The sequence below is a fragment of the Stegodyphus dumicola genome, chromosome 7 (assembly GCF_044657685.1).
Source record: "Stegodyphus dumicola isolate Sdum_Otavi_A_Nest chromosome 7, ASM4465768v1".
Classification (NCBI taxonomy): domain Eukaryota; kingdom Metazoa; phylum Arthropoda; class Arachnida; order Araneae; family Eresidae; genus Stegodyphus; species Stegodyphus dumicola.
In genome coordinates this window covers 172,993,238-173,017,313 of record NC_140774.1, presented here as the reverse complement: position 1 = coordinate 173,017,313, position 24,076 = coordinate 172,993,238, and the positions used below count along the sequence as shown (strand labels likewise).

The 24,076-nt window shown below is 33.7% G+C and overlaps 1 protein-coding gene across 1 annotated transcript in view; it reads left to right on the top strand.

Annotated features, from left to right (window-relative positions):
• LOC118186373 (homeobox protein MSX-2-like) overlaps positions 1 to 22,989 on the top strand; it is a 31,738-nt gene extending 8,749 nt beyond the window's left edge. The window contains exon 2 of the mRNA XM_035356453.2: positions 21,933 to 22,989. Within this exon, the coding sequence (XP_035212344.1) occupies positions 21,933 to 22,399 (467 nt within the window). The 3' untranslated portion in view covers positions 22,400 to 22,989. The remainder of the gene's footprint in view (positions 1 to 21,932) is intronic.
• Positions 22,990 to 24,076: the final 1,087 nt, after the last annotated feature.

Here is a 24,076-nt window from a genome sequence, read left to right as displayed (position 1 = left end):
TTTCCCTTACACATGGGAAATTCTACACAAACTTTCAGGACTCTCTCTCTCAAATTTGATCTAAATTATATTTACTTTATTATGGTTGTGAATCACTGATTTCATGTGTTTGACAACGGTCATAATATCAAAATGTATTCAAATTTTAAAAATGACTGAAATAAAAAAATACCTCAAGTAATTTCAATAATTAGACTGAAAAAAAAAAAATCTGAAAGGTTTCAGATTTTAAATTACACTCAAAGGGGCGTTTTTTTTAACGTTTTGTGTATTACCTTTATTTATTAAATATCATAATTCCTTGTACTTAAACCATAAAATTCAGTTCAATAGCAATGTCGCAAAATAATTTTAAAATGAGCCTATCTTTAGAATTTCCGATACACAGTTCCGCAAGCTGGAGTTAAAAAGGTTTTTTTTTCTGTAGAGTGTTGCCATTGCTCGCTTTTAAATCGTTGAGTTTGTTACTCAAAAATTCGTTAAAATTTTACAAAATATGAAATCGATCATAAAACAAATTCCAAGTTTCAAATTTGGTCTTCCACATGATCATATTCGTAGCAGGATTACGTTATTCAAAATATGATGGCTCTATGTACCATTGTTTTATCCCAATGCGAGAAATAGATATGCATTTATGCAGATTTTTCATTATTTAATTTTTTTCAAATATAATGCAGGACTCTAACATTTCGTGGCAACAGTTTGAAAAGTGAAACGAACATTTATAATGATTCAACGCAAAATCGCAAAACGAAAACAATAGTCCTTCAGGGACAAAAAAAAAAAAAAAAAAAAAAAAAAAAAAAAAAAAAAAGCAGAAATTTCAAAAACATATTTTGCTTTTTTTCCCCATTTTTCTTGAATACAATGAATTTAACGAATGGCCATTAATAAATTTCATATTAATCATATACTACATTTCCTACAGGATTAATCTATCCGTAATAAAAGTACTGTTGTTCCTCGGATTAATTTATCCATCATAAAGGTACTGCTGTATAATAAAGATACTGTTATGGTCTATAATACCTATTGAAAGCGATGATGTAAAACAGAGTACATGTGCTTGAAAAAAATAATTTTGCACAGTTTAACAGTAAAAGAATGGAGACGTTCAACATAAAAACTAGTTCAATTAAGAAAAATTAAAAAAAAAAATAATAATAAAGTTATCGCTAATAGCAATTGCCAACTTTATGAAAGTAGAAGTTGGAAGTGCTTGGTGGAAAGAAAAGAGCTAGGACTCAGTCTAGGTTATCCTCATTCGTTAGAAACGAAGTGCAAAGTCATTAGCGAGATTGCTATGCATTAAAATTTGGAAAGCTTTAGAAAGTCATTTATTTATTGAAGTAAATATACTACCGTTCAATTTATTATCAAAGGTTTCATTTCTTATCCCGCTCTCAAGTTACAATCCTGCTCTATGAAATGATTTCTGAAGATTTTCTGAGACTCAGAGAGAGGATTTAGATGCTTCGATTCAAAATGATTGGTACAAGATGACTGATGTTAGCGAGGATTTATTCCCCAAATCAAATCGCATTTGGTACAGCAGAATTCCTCCTTTGAATTTAACCACTAGTCACATTATCAGGATTTCTCTCATTGCATTAAATCCTTGTTACTTTCAAAGCGGAGTACTGGAATCTAGTATCTTTCCTGGCATTCCACCAAACAAACGATTTGTATCGCTACAAGGACTGTCCAGCCTCCATCGATTAGCCATCATCACAAGATCCGCCTATCAATTGCGCACATTTGATAGAAACTATGTGAACTACCACCCTCTAATTTACTAGCCCATTCTATTAACAGTCATCCATAGAAATATGCTCTCTCTCTCTCTCATTCTCGTATTTATTTCATTCAGCATGACTCATTTGGTGCAAATGTAATTTGTCACGGAAATCGGAAGCGTGAGGCGTGAGTCGGGGGGTCACGCGAAAGGCGACAAGAGACCCTAATAGCCTTGATTAGAGCCAATCACGCGACCAGCTTGATGTCTTTATTTAAAGGTTTAATTTTCTAGATAGGTTAAGAAGGGGTGAGGTGGGGGATAGGTTACTTTCAAATCATTGTGGCTTAGCGAGGATCAGGAAGTCTTATAGCAGTTTTTTTCCCTCCTAAAGATCACTTTTAATGAGGTTACTTTATTCGAAAAATTGTACATTTTTGAAAATATCTATTCGCTTAAAATCTTCGGTAGGGGACTGAGAGGTGATAAAGCATTGTATGTGCGGATATGGAATTTTAAACGTGTTACTTATTTTTTGAATAATGCACACAATTCCTTTTTTTTTTTTTACACAGAAAGCTTTTTTACATGATTTTGATTTACAAAGAAATCCAGCTTTCTTTTTACATAATTAACTTTTATCCAGGCTAATCATATTCGATCAAAATAAATCACACAAAACAGCAGCCATTTTATGAAGATCTCCCTTCGAATTTTATTCTTCAGAGGACAAAATGCTTGATTAAGAAAAATATTTTCGGAATTTAAATGTAAAATAAAGATACTGCTTTTAATGACATATTTTTCAACTTAATTATAAACGCAAAAACGCAAAGTGGCAAAAAGAAATTTCAGATCTCTTTCCGACTGCACTGAATTCCGTGGATTTCCTTTCAAGCTTATCTTTGGTTCCTGAGTTAGCTTTGACCTTTCATGTCGTGCTTATACTGCATTAAATTCTGCTGATAAATAATTCACAGGTTTGTCATCTGACTTATTAAATGTAATTCAAATATTTTATGTAAGGCAGAAAAAGGAAAGCTAATTAAATCCTTGGATTTCGATGATAACAGTCACTCATTTTCAAACACAGTAACTGTGGTAAATTTGTGATAGTTTGTCCCAAGTTTATATTAATCAAATTACTAATACCTAAAATAAAAATTATTAAAATCATAATTTGTATAGATGCTAAGGTATTTTAGAATTAATTTTGATTTTATATGTAGAAAAATTCTTTAAGATCTATTTCTCACGCCTCGATTTAAAAAATTCAGAATATTTTGAAAAATCCGCTCTGTAATTTACATTTCCTTTCATCTAGTTCCGAAAATAAAAACTAAACTGTAAATTCATCTATAGATGCTTGAATTCACCTGAAGTAAATTTATGAGAATTTGCATACTGTTTTATCACTACAAACTTAGACAGAAGCTCGTTCCCTCCAGAGTATTATGCAGATTTTCAGAAGAGCGTAGGATTTATGCAGTTAACTGGAATCGGTAGTCAATCAGTCGGTCAGTAACGTACAGTTGACTTATGTCGCATGTCTGATCCCGCCTGAGTTGGGTTCTACCTGAAGAATAGCAGCCGAGAGTGATCATAGGCATAGTAGATCATATGTGTGGAACCACTGAAAATCAATAGCCGTTGATTATTCCGGTTACAGCACGTGGTGACGAGAAAAATCTCTTTCCAAATCGGTAAGTTAGAGATTTTATGGTTGGGTTGGAAAAAAAAATGGAGTGCCTTGTAGTGCCCAGTAGGATTTTCTTTGAAACGTGAATTTTAGTTTAGTCAAGTAGATGTTATCTTTAAATTTTTGTTCGTAATACTCAAGAAGAGACTCATTTTAAATACTTATAAGGTATTTCTCCAGCCTTATTGGCATGCCTTCGTAGTGCGGTGGTCTGCACGCTGGGCGCGTATTCCAGAGGTCTGTGGTTCGATTCCCGGGGAAGTCGTTGCTCATTTTTCATAACTCCTGCTTACAAAAAATACCTTATTTCTTCCGCCTTCCTAGCGTGCCTTCGTGTTGTGGTGGTCTGCACGCTGGGCCGGTATTCCAGAGGTCCTCGGCTCGATTCCCGGCGAAGGCGTTGTTAATTTTTCATCTTTCCTGCTTCCTAAATATCTAATGTCTCTACAATGGCGTCTGAACTAAAAGGGTGTTAGATGATGGTTCTCCACACCCCAGGATTTGACGATTGGATTCCCTAAAAACCCCAGTCGCCCTTTAAAACGGAGATTGTATAATTTATTTCTCTTGACTTCCTAGCGTGCCTTCGTGGTGTGGTGGTCTGCAAGCTGGGCCGGTATTCCAGAGGTCCGTGGTTCGAATCCCGGCCAAGGTGTTGCTAATTTTTCATCTTTCATGCTTCCAAAATACCTAATGTCTCTAGAACCTAATGCCTCTACATGCTATCTAAGTCCTGGTCTTCATGAAGGTACCCTTCTATCTCGATAGCTGGCAAAGGAAGTTACTGGCACCTTGTATAATTGGATATCATAGAGCTAGATGAACTAGTTTCATTAATCCAAGCATCTTAAAGCAAATCCAAAGCTCTTGCTGTTGTTGCCAATCTCACTTTTCTGACAAAGGTCGTCTCAAGATGACGGCATTCAATGTGACAAGGAGTCAAATGCACCTGCCGTTGACAAGATCCTTGAGCACCACATAGGTGACAGTCTAACTTTAGCTCAATTCCTCTCCAGTTTTGAGAGAGAGCACCTCGGAGAAACAGGTCTGGGGTCTTACACTCTTTTTCCCCTACCACCAACCTGTCATAGGTTCCTAACATTTCATAATTTTTTTCATTCGCTGTTATGTCTACTGAGTGATATTACTCCCCATAAATATGTTAAATGCTTCGAAACAAGGAGTGGAAAGTTGAATCAAATTGGAGTGGAAGGTTGATGGAGACTGAAATGGAATACAGGGGAAAATCCAATACTAAAATACATTAAGATTCGAAACATCCTGAATCTTCGAAAATCAAAGCTTATGCGCTTTTTATCCAACGCTTATTCTTCCTACTCATTGGGAAGGGGGGGGGAGGGAAGAAGAAAAGAAATGTTTCAGATTTCTTAACATCTTATGATCTTAAGGGCTTACAAATGGCGGAGTTGAAAGACCATTAACATAGTGGCAGTTCGTTTCAGATTCATTTCTCGGGATATATTTTTTTTCGTTCTTTAGGAAATGGTGTTGGTTACAAAATGTTGCTGTCTACCTCAAACTTCAACGGTTGAGAGAAAGCTCGAAGAGTGAAAAGAATGGATCTAGCATTCCTCCTTGAATAAATAATTATATTTATTTCAACCGCGTGTGTTTCATTACATTATTTTGGTAATATTACGGCGCTTCAGAATAAACTCGATAGACTTCCAGAAGTGAACGGGCTGGCTGCATGGTTAATGTTCTAGGAATGCATTCTTTCTAAGGTTTACAATTCTAATTTACTTTACCATAGACAAAAAAAAAAAAAAAAAAAAAAAAAAAAAAAAAAAAAGAACCAAACCACCAGTCTAACGAATTTTATTGAAAATTATGATATATATTAAATTTGAAACAGTTTTCATCATTTAAGATACAATTTTGAAACACAAATAGCTTTTTATTGTTTTTTCTTAACATGCATTGCTGTTTAAAACAAACTTAAAAACTTAACAAACTTGTAGGGTTTATATTTATTTTAACTAACATTTATTTTAAGTTTAAACTATCTTTCCTGTCAAGCCTTACTTTTCCATGGAACTGCCAATGCCAGAGTATGTAAATTTTAGTAGAACGCGCAAGGATTCAAATTATCAGCGGAAGTATTCTGAGTTAAATAGAAAGGAAACGAGTTCGAGGTGTGCTGTTCTTACTTCACGAGCGCGGAGGTAGTTAGCCAGAAATTGAAGAACCCCGCGTTTCGGCCTGTGTGCTTGCCTGGAAGAATTGTTAATCGTTCAAGTGATCTTCAAGTTTGCTGAATTAGCAGCGGTATTGTAAAACGCGGTGAGGTTAGTTACTTTTAGAGAGCCTCGTAGTTAGAGTCTTGTCTTTAGTTTCTTTTCAGGTTATTATTTTTATTTTACCGCCGAGTTGGCGTAGTTTGTGAGCGTCAAGAGCACGCACTTGTAATTTATTACGTTGAATAAAAAGGGACTTAAACCCTTAACAAGACTCTGTCATTTATCCAGTTTCAACAGTCACCTCTTGGTTGCGTGCAAGTTGGAGGCGCGCAACGTTACAAACTTAACAAACTTAACAAACTTAAAACAAACTTAACAAACTTAAAACAAACTTAACTTGTATTGCTGTTTTTTTTTCTTAACTTGTATTGCTGTTTTAACAAAACAAAATTTTCCTTTTAATTGGTTTTAGAAGAAAAGTATACCTGAAAAAAGTGAAAGAGAAGCCCGAAAATGCTCTTCTAGCAGCAGCAGGTGTGAAATTCTAATTATAGCTTTTTTACCTGAATAGTGGAAACGCCTCCTACTTCTGACATAAATCTTTCTTTTCACGAAAGGAAAGGAGAACTTTCTCTTTTTGTGGCAATGAAAGCGTTTCAGAGAGCCGTTTTTTTCCTAATGAATTTCCTTTTCTTAGATTTTGTAAAGCCTAGATGCCATCATAATTTACCACTTTTGCTTAAAACTTCATATGTACTGCAGTATTACAAATTTTATATCTGTTTTTGGCTTGCTCTTGCAACCTTTCAAGGGTATGGCTTTAAAAATCCTTACTGGATTAGCTTTATCTAACGAACTTAAAAGGGAAAAACAATTAGTATTTGAATTAGTACAATAAGCTTTTGCTTATTAAAACATAGGTAAAGTTGATGATGCTTAAGATAAAGTTGTTGATGAAACGTAGATAAAGTAGATAAAGTTTATGAGTACTTCCAATTAAAAATTTTCTCTAAATAAGATACAGAGCTTTATGAAAACAGTTTGAGTTTTTTTTTATCTTCTGTGCATATATGTATTGGAAGGGTTTTAAATATAAAAATAAGTTTTTGTATGGATCTCATAGAATAAAATTTTCGGATAGGAAAATATTCAATTTTCTTTCATAAATTAAGTGCGAAATGTTCCAAATTTTTTACATGCAGAACTCATCGAGATATTCTAGAATGAATTTAGCCCTTCGAGTAATTTTTAAGTGTGTATTTCCGATCAAATTTTGGACGCAGCTATAGAAGGAGATTTTCGAAGATTAATTGTTCTATTTTCGTAAATAAACTGGCAGCTTATAATGTATTTTCTCCTTCCTTTCTGCATGCCTTCGTGCTGTACCGGCAGCACACTCGGCACATATTCGAGACGTCCAGGTTCGAGTCCCGGACATTTTCGACACTGCACATTTTTTATATCCCGCTTCAAAATAACCTAACGAGTCTACGGTGGCGCCCGAACTAAAAGGTGATGGATGATGATTCTTCACCACCAGGATATGGCGAATGGGTTCCATAATCCCCAGTCGCTATAAGGTACATTCTCCCTCCTTTCTGCGGCCCACCAGCGGCCGAGCGGTAAAGTCGCTGGACACTGGTAGTTCGGAATGAGGTTCGAATCCCGCGAACGGGCTGGTTACGTGGGTGTTTTCGTGGTTTTCCCCATGTGTAACGTGTATACAAGCCAGTTTTCTTTAGAAAGTCCTCCACGAAGGCATCCCTCACCTTAGGCAGATAGCCCTAGTGTGCTTTGCCATAATTAAATACATCAACAATATTACCCTCCTTTCTGCCTGACTTTGTGGTGTAACGTAGCACAATCGGCGCATATTCGAGAGATCCAGGTTCGAGTGCCGGCGAGGACATTGCTCATTTTCCACGCCTCCAGTATCAAAATAACCTAATGACTCTTCAAACTGGTCTCCAGTTATACATAATAATTACTTATTTCTTTACGACTTGTGGACATAAATGTGTAGAATTTATAAAAGGTAACGAATATATTACTATCATAATTTCTTTTGTCTACGAAGACCATTTAAAATGCTTGGCTTTATATTTACTTAATGTTTGGCTTTACATTGGCTTCTGCCCATAGTGTTGAAACTGCTTTATAAAATTCTTTACCAAATTTTAGTAATGTAACTAGAGTTACAAGTTTAGAATCATGATTAATGGAGCTAAAAGTTTACTGAGTTTCTGAGTAAGAGCTAATTTAATCAACTGTGTTAGAGTTAACTTCATTGCCTTTCCAAGAGTTATCTTATTTACTGCTGCCCCCTTTTTTTAACTCAAGAGTTTACTTGTCTTTAGTTTCGAGCATTAATATTTAGAGATGGTTAATCTAAGTAATGATTAGCGACAATTTATTCACAAATTTTTTTGCTTTACTTAAATTTTATCTTAATTATTGATACAGATTTGAACAAGCTAAACTTATTTCTGCCTTTTTAAATCGACTGCATACTGAAGAAATTTCAGTTACTTATTTTTATGATATTAAAATAAAAATATTAAAAATCTGCAAAATTTTAAATTAATCAGAAATTCTACAGGAATTATCTTTCACTTGCGTTTTTTTTTGATTTTTATAGCTACCAAAAATGTCAAATCGTTAGAAAGCCGAAAAGCGCAAACATTTTATAGACACTTGCTCATTAAAATACTTGATTTTATTATTTTTTGAAAAGTTACTACTATGAAAAGTTACTACTTAAATGCACAGATATATGACACTAACAGCTCAAGAATTTTAGGAATCTTTGATGATTGTTTTACAAAGCATTATTTAAGTAATTCTTTTTTAAAAAAACTATGGGAAATCTATACTGCACTTGACTGAACTTTTATTATGAATATCGCATATTCCAATGCATAATTTTTTAAGATGCTAATTTATAGATTTACGAGGGGAAAAAGGGCAAAAACTCTGAGTAAATAATTAAGGCAAAAAATACCGTAATGGGGAGTTGAGGTTATTAAGCTAGCTCAAATACCTAAAAAAAAAGGACATTAAAAATGAATTCATTAATGTCCCACGAAAGTTAGTATTTATCCATTTCGTGGCAACACTAAGTCTTACATATAATGGTTGTTAAGAAATTTTAATTTCTACTTAATGTGCTTATTATGAGATTGATTTACTTTGCGGATGGGCAATTTTAGAAATAGTGAACTTCATTTTATGTTAGCCTCTTATTCGTAATTGCTAATTAACTTGAATTGCTGAGAGAACAAACTGCAGTAACAAATTAGCCATTTTCGAATGAAATGTTTTAGTGCATTACTTAAAAGGAATTTCAAAGAGCAAGTTGTTTTCTTTTATCTTCTAGAATATTCTAGAATAATTAGTGCTTCCTAATTATTTATTTTTTTGTTATAAAAGAACTTTTTCTAAATGAAATAATTATATTTGATTCCTTCAGATAATTCCGTTTATTATTTCGATTTTTGATTGTTTCACAGTAGAGGAAAGAAAATAGTAGAAGAAAAAAAAAAAAAAAAAAGAGAAAGTTTTCAGATTTTGTTACAGCCCAAACGAGCGTTTTTAACCCAAAGGAACGTTTCCCCAGAACGGTTGTTAGTCTCGAAACGGCATTTTGCGTCAATTTCACTATAAACGGCTTATCACTTTCTAAATTGTTGCCACCAAATATTCTCTCCCTGTCATATATTTAAAGAAATTAAATAATGAAGAATCTGCATGAATGTATACATGTTTTTCGCATTGTGAAAAAACAATGGTACCTAGAGCCAGCCAGTTTTTAATAAAGCAGTCACCCACCCGAATATGGACACCTAAAAGCCCGAAATTTTGAATTCGTTTTATTGTGTATTTCATATTTTGTAAAACCTTAACGAATTTTTGATTAACAAACTCAACAATTTCAAAGCGAGCAATGGCAACACTGTACGGAAAAAAACATTTTTAACTCCAGCGTGGGAGACTTTATGGGAAATTCTAAACATATGCTGTTTTTAAATGTTTTTAGCTCAAAGGGACATTTGCCGAAATGTATATGTAAACGAAACGTGTATGTATATGTAAATAAGACAGTTTCGCTCGTTGGAGATAGAAATATTTTATTCCCTGCAGTGTTGTGACTGCTCGCTTTGAAATTTTTGAGCTTTTTAAATCAAAAATTCGTTAAAGTTAGGTATTAAATAGACTATAAAGTGAATTCCAAATTTGGGTCCCATTTTCGGGTAGAGGACTATGTTATTCAAAATTTGATGGCTTAGGTACCGTTGTTTTCTCAGAGTGCGAGAAGTATACATACGTTCATGCAGATTTTTCATTATCTAGTTTCTTTAAATATAACACAGGTAATAATACTTGGTGGCAACAGTTTGAAAAGTGATACGTCGCATTTAAGTGATTCAACACGAAATGCCGTTTCGCGACTAATAATCTTTCTAGTCTAATGCCCCTTTGGGCTAAAAAACATATGTATATGTTCTGCAACGACATCGTTCTTGCGGCCGGCGAAGTCAGCAAAAAGGATAAAGTGCATTATAATTACGACTATTTTCTTTTTCGGGTAACTAATTAAACAGATTAACTACTTAGTAGATCAAGATAAATGTTAAATCAGTTGTCATGAATTTTACTCATAACTACGGGGAGAAGACGTTCCAGATTAGGAAGACAATTCCATATTTAAATGCACTGGCCTCCTTTTGTGTAAGTGAATGGATTATATGAATAGTCAAATATTTTTTTTTTTAATATTTGACTCGAATTTTGTGAGTAATGGTCCACAAAAGCAGAAATAATTTTGTGGAATCAAAATAAAAATGTTTTTCAATGATTAAATAGTCGGCTATCGGCTTATTGCAGATCTCACCCAGCTCACAGGACGCACTGCTTGCGAAATAAATTTTGAATTTCTATTCAAACTTCTTATTTGAAAAAAAAAAAAAACTGAAGTCGGTTAACTAATAAATTTTAAATGGACCACGCGGAAAATATACGTTGGGAGGGTATAGAGGAGAGAATGTTTGCAAGAAAACATTTTAACTTTTAATAGTTACCCGATAACCAATTACTGCACTTCGAAAGATTTAACACTAATTAAAAAATAAACAGCAATTAAAAGATATAACTGACTTTCACTGAAAAAGAACGCAATCTATTATCTACTTCCAGAGTAATCACTTTTATTTTATAATCTAGAAATCTAACGTCTCAAATTACTGAGATTCACGAATGATATAAAGCGGGGAGTCCATCTCTGGTGTTCTAATTACTGGGAAGAAACTCGGAATCAAAGCGAGTTTAATATTTTAAAAATAAATAGATAGCTATAATAATCAGGAAATTTAATTCATTTAATTGTGCGGAAATTTGAATCAACCCTGTTGCTTGATTGATCAAAGCAACGTATATAAGGGCTACCTAACTAGGAAATTGGTACCTTTGTTCAGTTATTTCTAAGGACAACTCAGTCTTATTTACATTATATACATAGACCAAACTTCGAAAATGCTCAAACAGTTAATCTCTATGACAGAATTTGAGGTCGTATCGAAATACTAGTGCTCAGTTGTTTAATCCACCCAGCCATTCATAGGCCCAGTTATCCCTAATTAGGGAAAAAATAATTCTTTTCTTTCTCTAGTTTTTCTTTGTAAGCATGAGTAAATATTACGCTCTTCGCAGCGGAGAAATATTGATAGCATTTTACAGAAAACGACATTCTTAAATTCCAAACTATTTTATTTATTATTACCTATTTTGCTTACTCTTCCTGACTATTTTGCTTGCTATTCCTGACTATTTTGCTTGCTATTCCTAACTATTTTGCATTACTAGGATTTGATGAAATAAGAATTAATGACGACGTGAACTATAGATTTTGCTGACTCTGAAACTTTAATAATGTGATTCTTTTCTTTTGCATATATATGCGATGTACCAGCTTTTGTCAGGAATAAATAGATTGTTGAAGAATCATAAATGTAGTCGTAGCTTAAACTATCAGACGATAAGTTTAAAAAAACAGGATCCATTTATTATTGGTCAGGAGAAATAGCAGTTAAAAAATCAGATATCCGGAGTAAATAAAAAAGAATTACTAATAACTTTTCGTATGAAGTTTACTGCATCGTTGCATTAAAGAAAAAGCCCCGATATTCTTTTGCGAGTCTTTTTATAGCCTCTGAAAAGGCGGAGCTTCCAAGAAATGACGTCAGCCAATCCAGCTCGCTTTAAATATTTCCAGAACATTCTATAACTGTACGTGTAGAAAAGGCGGGAAAAACAACTTGACTACGGGGTTGTGGATTTTTAATTTCATGTACTTTCAAATAAGAGAACGTCGTCATTAAAAATGAAAAGAACATACAGTTAGAATTTTAAGTGTATTCTTGACTATGGGATTTTATTATTACACACACACACACACACACACACACACACACATATATATATATTATACATTCGAATTTCAAAGTCACATTGCTTCAATATCCTCAGTTTTTATATCCCCTTTCTTTTTGTTTTACGTAATATTTAGGATTGAAACATTTCAATAAATTTAATGCTAAATACTATCCAAAGAAATTCTTTGAAATTAGGAAGTCACTTCATTTTCGAAAGTCAGCTACGTGAAGCATATCTTTCAACGTGACAAAACTGTCTCCCTTCTTCGTGGGAGTTTCGGATTTTGTTTAGCTTCATTATTCTTTGGAAAAGTTCCCCAATTTTGCAAACGCGATCCATACCCTGCAGGGTCACCATTTAAATGGCTCTTAACCCCCTACGAATTCTCAGCTCTTAAATTGGCCGTAAAAGCCAAACAATGCAACAATATCACCACTTAAGCGACCACACCTCAGTCATTTTGCAAGCTAAACGCTAGTGCACCCAGCTGATGGGCTGCATGCGGTGCAGCCGTATTCTCTTTGTCATTCATCACGATGACGGGAAGCTATCTAGTTTAATATATTACACCAGTGCTGCCTCTGGGTATTTGAAAGTGTCCCTTGATAGTTACTGCGGAATGTGACAATCTTAACCTATTGAATTAAACAGTATAAGTTCACTTTTTATAAATGAAATTCTTTCCCAATGGGCAGTTATGTGTTTTTTACCTGTGAAAGTTTTGTATCTGTGAAGACTTTAAATTACTCCTTTCACAATGAAAGTGGTACGGCAGAATCATTCTCAGCGTAAAGTTTGAAAGTAGCTTTTGTTGCCCCATTTGCAGATGAAAACTGAAATACTGACTTCAAATGAGATAAATCTTCTAGCAGTGAGCTTCAGACCGGACTTTTTGGAAGATATCGAGTCAACCTCAGCTTAATGTGTTATCAGCTTAATGATGCATATAGCTAGTTATCATCGTGTTACTCAAACTGATTATTATTAATGATTTTATCAGAAAATTATTCTATGAACGTAAAATGGTTAAGTTTGTTCCCTGACTTCCATCCTTTATTTATTTGCTTTGTAAAATAGAATATGTGCATAGGATAAGAAGGAGGGAGAAGTCAGTCTGTAAAGTAAAAAAATGCTTCTCAATAAGAATAATGAATATGAAATAATTTTTTTTAGAAATGTTATTTCAATAGTTCTAGAGAAGTCTAGGAAATCTACTGAAAAAAATTATTTCAACGTTATTTCACTTGACAAATAAAGAGTGAGAAGTATTATTGGTTTATTATTAGCCCAAAGGGCGTTAGCCCAGAAGGGTTATTAATTTCGTTTTGGCATTTTGCGTCGAAAACTTTAAAAGTCTGAATCACTTTTCAAATTGCTGCCACCAAATATTATCGCCCTGTATTATGTTTAAAGAAATTAAATAATGAAGAATCTTCATGAATGCATGTATATTTCTCGCACGGTACCTAGAGACGTCAAATTCGAAATAACGTACGTCTCCATCCGAATATGGGCATTTGGAAGCCAAAATTTGGAATCTGGAATTTGTATTACTATCTCTTTCATATTTTGTAAAGCATTTATGAGATTTTGATTAAGAAACTCAACAATTTCAAAGTTAGCAATGGCAACACTACGAAAAAAATTTTTTATCTCCAGCGCGCGAGACTGTGTATCTGAAATTCTAAAGATTTACTCTTTTAAAATTATTTTGCGATGCTGCTGTTGAATTAAATTTCACAGTTTAAGTGCGAAGAACATGATATTTAATAAATAAAGGTAACACACAAAACGTTAACAAACGCTCCTTTGGTCGAAATATAAAATCTGAAAGCTTTTAGAATTTTTTTTAGTTTATTTTTTTTTAATATAATTGATTCAGTCTTTTTAATGAAGTAAAGGGATTCGATGCCAGCACTAAATGAATTTCAACTTATACTGACAACCCCTTCTTCGAAAACATCCGTAGTTTCAAGGTAATAATATCGTGTTTACTTGCGTAATGGTCGCACTATTTTTGCCGATTTTTGATTATGAAAATATAGGTGCGACTATTATGCGGGGAAATCTACTACACAATATTGTATATTTTTGATGGATTTTTCTTTTTCTGCACCAAAACGGGGGGGGGGGCTACTATTACCCGAGTAAACACGGTATTATAATTATTTTCCTTCTTAGGAATGGGAAAACCATTCTCATTATTTACTAACTAGTTAACTAATAAAGTATAAAATAATCATTCATCATGAGTTATTACTTTTAATACTGATTTGTTCGCCAGTCTGTGTATATGACTTATAATATTTGTTCTAACTTCACCGCAGATCAAGTAGTATTTTACAGCAGACTAAATTACTAAATATTATATGTTATAGAATGATTTTAAAGAGTCTAGTATTTCCAGCTGTTTTTATTATTTTATCAATTTTCCAATATTCGAGTTTTTAATTTTGTGTTGAAATCTTAAGGTTTTCGCAAATTCAGAATGTAAATAAACTTTATAAAAAATCGGCTTGCCTAAAAGTTTAATATCTCTATATATGAACTCTAAAATAAACATGCGCATTAATATTTCTGTTAAATTAATATATGTGTGCCGAGAAGTAGTTCGGAAATTAACATTATATCATATTTTCATGTGCGGAAATTTCTTGCTTTTCATACCTCAGCTAGCATTCATACCAGCAACAATATTCTTTTTCTGTGACCTTTAATACGATATTTTAATGTAATTTATTTTATTTTTCAATTTACATTAAATTAAATAAATTTTTTGCCTATCACTAATTTTAGTTCAGTCAGAGTTTTTAACTTTTGATTACATCTTTAGATTTTAACCTCTACATTGAAGGACCTTTAATTACTCATTTTAAGACAGCAACATTGCCATTCAAATGAACAGCTGATTTATTTTAGGTTTACTCACTTATGCTTAAACTTTTTAGTCTAAAGGGGTTTTGTCCCTGAAGGACTATTGTTTTCGTTTTTCGATTTTACGTCGGTTCACTATAAATGTCCGTTTCACTTTTCAGACTGTTGCCACCAAATGTTGAAGTCCTGCAATATATTTGAAGAAATTTAATAATGAAAAATCTGCACAAATGTATGTATATTTCTCGCGCTGTGATAAAACAACGGTACATAGAGCTATCCAATTTTGAATGACGTAATCCTCCTACGAATATGGGCATGTGGAAGACCAAATTTGAAATTTGGAATTTTTTTATGATCGATTTCATATTTTGTAAAACTTTAACGAATTTTTGATTAACAAACTCAAGAATTTCAAAGCGAGCAATGGCAACGTTGTACAGAAAAAAACATTTTTACATCCACCGCGCGAGTCTCTGTATCGGAAATTCTAAAGACATGCTCCTTTTTAAACTATTTTGTGATATTGCTGTTGAATTCAATTTTATGGTTTAAGTGCAAAGGACATGATATTTAATAAATAAAGGTAATACACAAAAAGTTAAATAATCGCCCCTTTGGACATAATTTAAAATCTGAAACTTTTCAGATTTTTTTTTCATTTCAATTAATTTCTCTTTATATTTCGGTAAAACTTAACATCAAATTAACTTTGCTTTCACTGAAGAGTTTTGTGTATTTCTTTCTGAAGAAGAGGGAAAGCATGTCTTCCTTCCTTAAAATGCATATTCTATGAAGCGTTAATCTAAGCCTGAATTTGGCCAATGTTTAAATATCATATTTGTGCGCTGCTTGACGCTCTAATGATCTACTCTTTTGTGTTGCCTTTGAGACTAGTCATTGTTGCCCATTTCTAAAGGCAAGAACTTTATGCTTTTCTTCTCTTGGTGGAGGCGTGTATGATAGTCGTAAATCGGAGCATTTTCGACATTTGTCAAATGGAATGTTAACGGATCCGGTTTCTTCATTAGCGTGACAGCTACTTCGTTATTCCTGACTTCCGGAAATTTCGGGGGAAGACCACTTCATTCTGAACGTAAGGGGTCATAAAAGAATGGTGGAAAGGGAATTTTCTTTGTATCCTGGATTCCTGTCGAAACGAGACTTCGTTTTATTTCTATACCTATGTTTTTGATTTATTAAGGAATTCGAGTTCCCGCTGCGAAGCATAATTAAGAACTGTCTAATAACTTGTCTCTCCTTCAGCAAATATTAATTCATTCCGGCTATTTAATAAGCATTTGGCTAATTTTATTTTGTGAAAATATTTGCAGTATATTCTCGCAATTATCAAAGACGAGGTTTAAATAAAAATTTTTGGGCTTTTACTTAAGTTTCTATGTTTAATAGGAATAAGTTCTTTGAATATCAGCATTGGTTCATAATCCCTTCTATTCACGGAAATATTTGGCCTGACTTGAATCGCCGGTTTGGCTTCACCTTATTGCTCGAGTAAAGACGAAACACCTTCGTATTTATTTATTAATTATTGTTCATTGATCGGGAGTTGGTTTGTTCTCCTGAAAAGTCAACTAATTTCCGATCAATGACAATGATTACATGCATTTAATTTAATTCTTGCCTTTAATTTATTCCTTTTACAATTGAAATTTTGTTATTCATGATTTAATTCCAGTCCCCGTTTTAACATTTTACTTTCAAGTTACTTCAAAACATCTTTCAAAATAAAACTTACTAGTATGGATTCACTCTTTTAAGATAATCCTACTATAATTAAACTTAGGAGATAATATAATCAATTAATCGATATTATTTAGTAAATAAATTATATATATATATATATATATATATATATATAGCATGACAGCTATGAAGTGAATTATACAGGGTGTTTCAGCAATTCGGTTACAGATTTCCAGGAGAGATACAGTACATCTGGACAGTTGAAAATCACACAACAGTGCATGGACGGAAACTCTTTTCTGGTGCGGTAGTCATGACAAACCACAACTGCATTTTTTCTGCCGATAATTAACTATTAAACAGGCAAAAAGTTTTACAGATATGTTCGCTTCGTGCGTAGACACATTAGGTATTTTTTGAAAGCAGGAGGAGATGAAAAATGAGCAATGCCTTCGCCGGGACTCGAACCACGGACCTCCCGAATATGCGCCGAGTGTGGTGACCACTACACCTCAAAAGCATCTAAAAAGGCGGAAAAAATACCTTATAGGTGTACTGAAAAGTCCCTCAAGTATTGTTTTAAAACTCCAGCAGTGTTTAAAGTGCTCAATATAAGGTAATAAAAAGCACACTCGGAGCGTATTCGAAAGGTTTTAGGTTCGAGTCCCGGCGAAGGCATTGCTCATTTCTACTTCAAAAATCCTCCTAACTCTACAACTATCTTTTTAAAAGTATAAATTATTGTCTGCTACTTAACGGGTTTGTTTTCATGCGAAATGGCGCTTTTAAAGAAGCAGTGATGGAAGGCTATCTTTGTGCTCTGTCCGAAAAAAAATAATCGTATCTAGGTATTAGAAAACGCAGTGAAAGCCTAAATGTGCTGATGTACGACACATGGACTTTTGTGCTCTTGGACTTTTAAAATGCGGATTGTCCAAATGTCGAACTGCGACCCTTCGTGGACTTTGGAAAGTTGTTTAAGAGGAATGTAATAAAATACCTTTTTTGATATTAGAAAAAGCTTAGCTGTCTTGGAAATTACGGTGTAGAAAGATATTGCAGAATAAGGATTATCGAACGGAACATGTAAAGCTTAAAAATTTTAGGTAAAATATTTCTGTAAATACAATGAAAATTAGCTAAAAAATATGAGAACAACCTCTGTGGAATGAATAATGAATATAGCCGCCACCTCTCCTGTCCTTGTTCTTTTCACTTTGCTACTAATCTAAAGCTCAAGAAGAAAATTCAAGTTCAATATTCGAGAATTTTTTAAGGGGTATCAGAAACCCCTATGCCGACAATGTTAAATTGGCCATTTTCGATGTACCTTTTCTCAAAACCTGCTGTAGATACAAGCTTGAAATTTTTTCTGTAATTAAAGTATATCTATCTGATTATACTGAAATGAGCTTTTGAAATATTTTGAATTTTAGAGTAAATTACAGGATATTTTGTTAGGCATAGTAAAATTTAGCACTTTTCTCACACAAAAAAAAATTTCTAAGTTTATTACAAAAAGCTCATTTCAATAAGAATCAGGGAACCTAATAAATAAGCCATAAAAATTTTAGATACCTGTAGTTCCTGTAAAATGGTACATCAAGTATAAAAAAATCACGTTTGCAGAAAAAAGCGTTTTTATGTAAAAATCCTCATTGATCAAAGCAGTAGATGACAAATTAAAACTAGATTTTTTTTTACACTTCTAATTTTCATAGAGATTAAAGAATGGCATTTTCAGAAAGATAAAAGTGTAGAGAATTTGAAAATGTAAAAATCCGAAATCACAATTTTTTGAAGATTTTGGGGTTCTAACTCCCCTTAAATTGAGGTGTTACACGTGCAACAGCAAACTCTTACGTTTCCGCATACAAAGTGAATGTTGCTTCAGAAACCAAATACCTCTACTTTTATTGCCGTGCGCCATTTTCAGAGATAAGTAACGTCCAGCTCGTAAAAGTGTCACATACATCACCCTTTAATTGACTAAATAAGAGACAGGCAAGACTCAATGCTTTCTTGTGAAAACTACATTCACTCTAAAGAGGGAAAATGGAGAGAGATAGAACGAAAGCGAGATAAAGTGAGTATTCAGCCCCCCTTTGCTGGGTTGCAAGTCAATCGCGCACTAACCGAGGTTAAGATGTATGGGTTCTTGCTACTGATTAGCTGCCAATTTTTAAAAGTACTTTTTTTAAAGCATGGGCCAGATTATATCAGAAGAGTAGAATATACTCGTTGTGCTTCTGTTTAATTATCTGCTGCTAAATTTACGAGTCCTTTTCCTCATTTTTTTTACAAGCATCTAGACCATTAAGATTTGAATCTCGAGATTGTCTTAATAGCATCAATATTTACCTAATAAAGTCCTTTTTTTTTCAGCTTGGAAAAACTATTGGGCAACGTCGAAAAATACATTAATGGTATTAATTTCACAAGAATGCAACGGAGATACTGGTATCGTTATTGTACTTGGAAAATGTAGTACTAATCATTTACAGCTTGAAAAACGAGGAATAGCAGCAGGGCATACGGTCGGATAATATTTCGTAATTTATTTCCTGTCATTGCATTCAATAAGCGTTTTATATGCATTCTAAAGATAAATTTGGTAAATTTATAAATCTTATCCATTTTTAAAAGCATTAAAACTTACTTCAGAAGAAAATGTTGAAAATAAGGATTTTTTATTACGATGATTTCTTCTTGTATGCTTGAATTAGTCCCAGCTGAAGAGATTTGGGTTGAGAAATGCGTAAGTTATAACATTCTTAAACGTATATCTAAATCTTACAGTAGAACATTAAACTAAAATTTGAAATAGAGTTTTAAGCAAGTTGCTTATTTAAACCACTGCCTTATTTTTAAGTAAACAAAACATATATTTAGCAATTAATTACAAATTTATTGTTGAGAATCACAGTTGTACAATGTTACGCTTTTCTCATGTAAGCAAATTATCTAATGCATAAAATTATACTTTACATACAAAATATTCTTAGATTTCTATAAATTTAAAGGTGTTAGGTTAGGTTATTTGAATATGGCTAAGCATAGGAGGGTTTTCTGTATAAGGTGTGTGTGTGTGTTATTATGGCAAAGCCTCGAGGGCTATCTGCCAAAGGGGAGGGATGCCTTCGTGGAGGACTTTCTAAGGGTGTATTGTGTATTTAATTATGGCAAAGCACACTAGGGCTATCTGCCTAAGGGGAGGGATGCCTTCGTGGAGGACTTTCTAAGGGAAACTGGCTCGTATACACGTTACACATGGGGAAAAACACAAAAACGCCCATGCAGCCAGCCCGTTTGCGGGATTCGAACCTCGGACCGAACTACCAGTGTTCAGCGGCTTTACCGCTCGGCCGCTGGTGGGCCGACTTTCTAAGGGAAACTGGCTCGTATACACGCTACACATGGGGAAAACCACGAAAACACCCATGCAGCCAGCCCGTTCGCGGGATTCGAACCTCGGACCGAACTACCAGTGTTCAGCGACTTTACCGCTCGGCCGCTGGTGGGCTTTCTGTATAAGGAGAAAAATCTTCGTGAAGGACTTTCTGAGGGAAAGTGGCTTGTATCTACGGTTATACATAACTTTAAATATATACCTAAACGGTTATGCTACAGAGGATAAATTCAAGGTAGTTTTCTTTTAGAATATATTAATAAGTAATTCTTTCTATTTATTTTTTATATACGGATAACTAAAATAATATACCCTATATTATCCTATATTATCCCTATATTATTATTATTATTATATCTAATTATATCCTATATTATCAAAGATTACATATTTTTTAATTTTTACGAATGTAAATACTCATAAAAATGATAAATATGTGTTTCTCATTGGCTTTGGAAAGCATTTACTATTTTAGGGAAGGGTTAAATATTCTAAAGTGTACCTCCCTCCTTCCAGCATGCCTTTATAGTGTAACAGTAGCACACTCGGCGCGTGTTTGAGAGATCCAGGTTCGAGTCCCGGTGAGGGCATTGCACATTTTTCACATCTTTACTTAAAAACACCTAATGTCTGTACAGTGGCGCCTGAACTAAAAGGTGGTGGACGATAATTCGCCACCACCGGGATTTCACGATTGGGTTCCATAATCACCAGTCGCCCTTTGAGTTCTCCGACCTCTCAACTTGCCTTCGGGGTGTAACGGTAGCACACACGGTGCGTATTCGAAAGGTCCAGGTTCGAGTCCCGGCGAGGATATTGCACATTTTTTCGTCTTCCATTCCTACTTAAAATAATATAATGTCTCTACAAGACGACATTACATTAGAAATTTCATTTAAATAATTTTAATTATAAAACTGCCTACTCTTACATTAGTCAGACTCAATGGCACGCAAAAAGGACACATAAATGTAAAAGGGAGTAAAAAGAATTCTGCTAAACTGCAGAATTGCTCCTGAAGAAGAGAGACTTATGTCTGATGGCCCTCGAAATGAATTTCTCTCCTAATTTGAAATACGATTTGTTATCTTTTGTTTATCTAGTCAGCATAGCAACTTCTATTTTTAAAAAGTAAAAAAAAATATGCAAATATTTATAAATTACGTTAAAAATTTAACATGGTTTGCCAATCAACCTTTAGTTTGAATTTATCCTTCATATGAAGGTAAAAGTAGCGTAATTTATTAATTCTTATTGTTATTTTCGCTTGTTTTACTGAAGTGCAATCATCAATGAAATAAGATAAATGTTAAGCTTACAATTCCGCACAAAAGCAATTTAAGGAAGCTAATCCTATCTAACATGCCGCCCAGTCGGTATAGTGGTCAAGGAAGCTGACTGCGATGCCAAAGAACCTGGGTTCGAATCCCGGAGAAGGCATGGTTGTAACTGTCCGTCCCTTCATAGGAAAGGCGATAGTGGCCCACCTATTAGGCGCCTCCATAATAAAGAGATCACCACATCCGGCCTTGTATAAATTAATGGACTGGGTTACATTTGTAATTGTTTACAATGAGCCATTGGGGCGGGTGGAAATCTTATCTTACATTATTAGCATGCAACAAAATAATTTTCACTGTAAGTTGTTAAGAGCTTACTTTCAAACCTAAGTAACAAAGTTAGCGCCAAACTTATCAATTAAATTATCTAATCAATTTCTACATTTATTTAATAAACAATTTAACAACACTTGTAATGACAAGAAATCATAATGACTCTGCAAATAAAGTAATAAAACTGTAATAAAATACTGTGATTGTAATAAAGTGTAAAAAAAGTCAATGTTTTCCGTTTATTAATTCATTTATTTTATTTCAGAACCCGGCGAACTACCAAAGTTACCTCCCATGAAATGCCAACTACGGAAACACAAGAGTAATCGTAAGCCTAGAACACCCTTCACTACTCAGCAGCTACTGGCTCTGGAGCGAAAGTTTCGTTCCAAACAGTACCTTTCCATTGCCGAAAGAGCCGAATTTTCTTCTTCTCTCAACCTCACCGAAACTCAAGTGAAGATTTGGTTCCAGAATCGCAGAGCGAAAGAGAAACGCCTCAAAGAAGCAGAAATAGAGAAATTAAGGATGGCAACGAGGCCCCTCATTCCGTCATTTGGTTTTGGCGCGCCCGGATTTTTGACTGGAATTCCCCCACCGGCGCACTTGGGGACAAATGGGATTCAAGTGTCCAGACCTTTTCTCGGCCCACTTATGTCACCGTATCCTTTCTATACATCTTCGCCTTCTGGTAATGTGTCCTCACCCATTGCAACCGCGTGTCATCAGTGATATCCTGCCAAAGATTTAGAAGCAGTCCAACGAAGTATAAAGACTGAAGAGATATGAATGTATATAGAAAGAACTTGAAGTGTCTAATGATGACACATCTGGAATGGTGCAGGAAATGCATAGCGTACCAGTTGCTGGAGCTTAAACGTAATGCCACTGATTTCTTTTCTTTTGTGTAAATATGTAAAATAATGAAGAGTAGATCAAGTAATAACATTTATTCATTGGAGAATATCAGCATAACTGAAACACTAACGTTTCCTAATTGAATTTTATTAGAAAGTTTCAACTATTTCAGCTTTGCCAGCATCGTAAGATACAAATATCTGATGTGGACACAACATGACTTCCTTGTACGGCCTGTTAAATTATACACATTTTTTTGCTGCATTTCATTTAAATTCATTTCCTCGGATTTCATTAGAGATATATATCTCATTCAATTAATCCAGTTCTACCTTCGCGGCAAGGCTAAAATATATAAAAGCTAAAAGTATCTTGATTAAAAATTGTAAAATACAGGAAAAGAATAAAACATCAAATAAAGTTAAAAACAGTAAAAAAAAAAAAAAAAAAAAAAAAAAAAAAAACCTTTTTTTGTTTGTAATTAAAATTTGCTGTTCTACACAAAAACAAGCAATTCGGCCAGTGGGCAGGAAGACATATTTTTCAGTGCACAAAATTGAAAGTTTACTTTTTGTCCCCCACAGTAAAAAGATACTGAATTCGGTATACAAACTGACTTAAATTATTATTCTACTAAGAATTTCAAATATCAGCAAATAGTAGCCTCATTAGCCTTAGCACAGCTTAAACTTTTGAATTGTTGATAATTCTATAACTATTGCATGCAGATTAACTAAAGGCATAAAAACCTTAGCCGGAACGTAAAAAACACATAATTCAATCAATATAAAGCAAAAAATGCACAATTTACCAACGTATAATAAGGGGAAAAAAAAATCGGAGCTCACCGAGCTGAGTAACAGAGTGGATATATATATATTTGTGTACATTTATATATGTTTGTTGCTGCCGGTTGCAACCAGAAAGGGAAGTGCACAACTACATGTTATAGCAATTTCATAATACAAAATTTCAACGTTTTAAGTCGACTACTCATTTTTTAATTATGCGAGATAGATACATATGTACTTACGCACATACTACAAAAAAAAAAAAAAAAATCTTCTGAACCCATTTAAAAATTCGTTTTACAAAACACAGTTCTTTACTCTGTCGTACGTACAGATGTCACACAAAACATCCGTCAAATGGAATCGAGAGCGGTCAAAATAGATATTTCCTATGAAATCTGATACCCGAAATTTTTCGCGATTACAATACTTTACTTCGTACAAGTAAAAATAACTTTTCTGTTATCGAAGGATTCTGTAGCTACCTTAGTTTCAATTCTCTAGCTACCGTAGTTAAAAAAAAAAAAAAAAATTGAATTAGAGTAAATTTAAAGAATTGTGTTGTATGCATAATTTTCTAATTTAAGAACTAACACAAAATGACGTTTTTGAAAATCACTTATGCTTCTCTTTGGGTGAAAATTGACCAACTAGCAGCTAAACATCAAGCCTCTTAAAATAAACCAACTTATGAATAACCCACAATTAAAAGTTTATTGCAACTAATTAGTTATTAAATTCCCCTTAAAAATGTACGTCA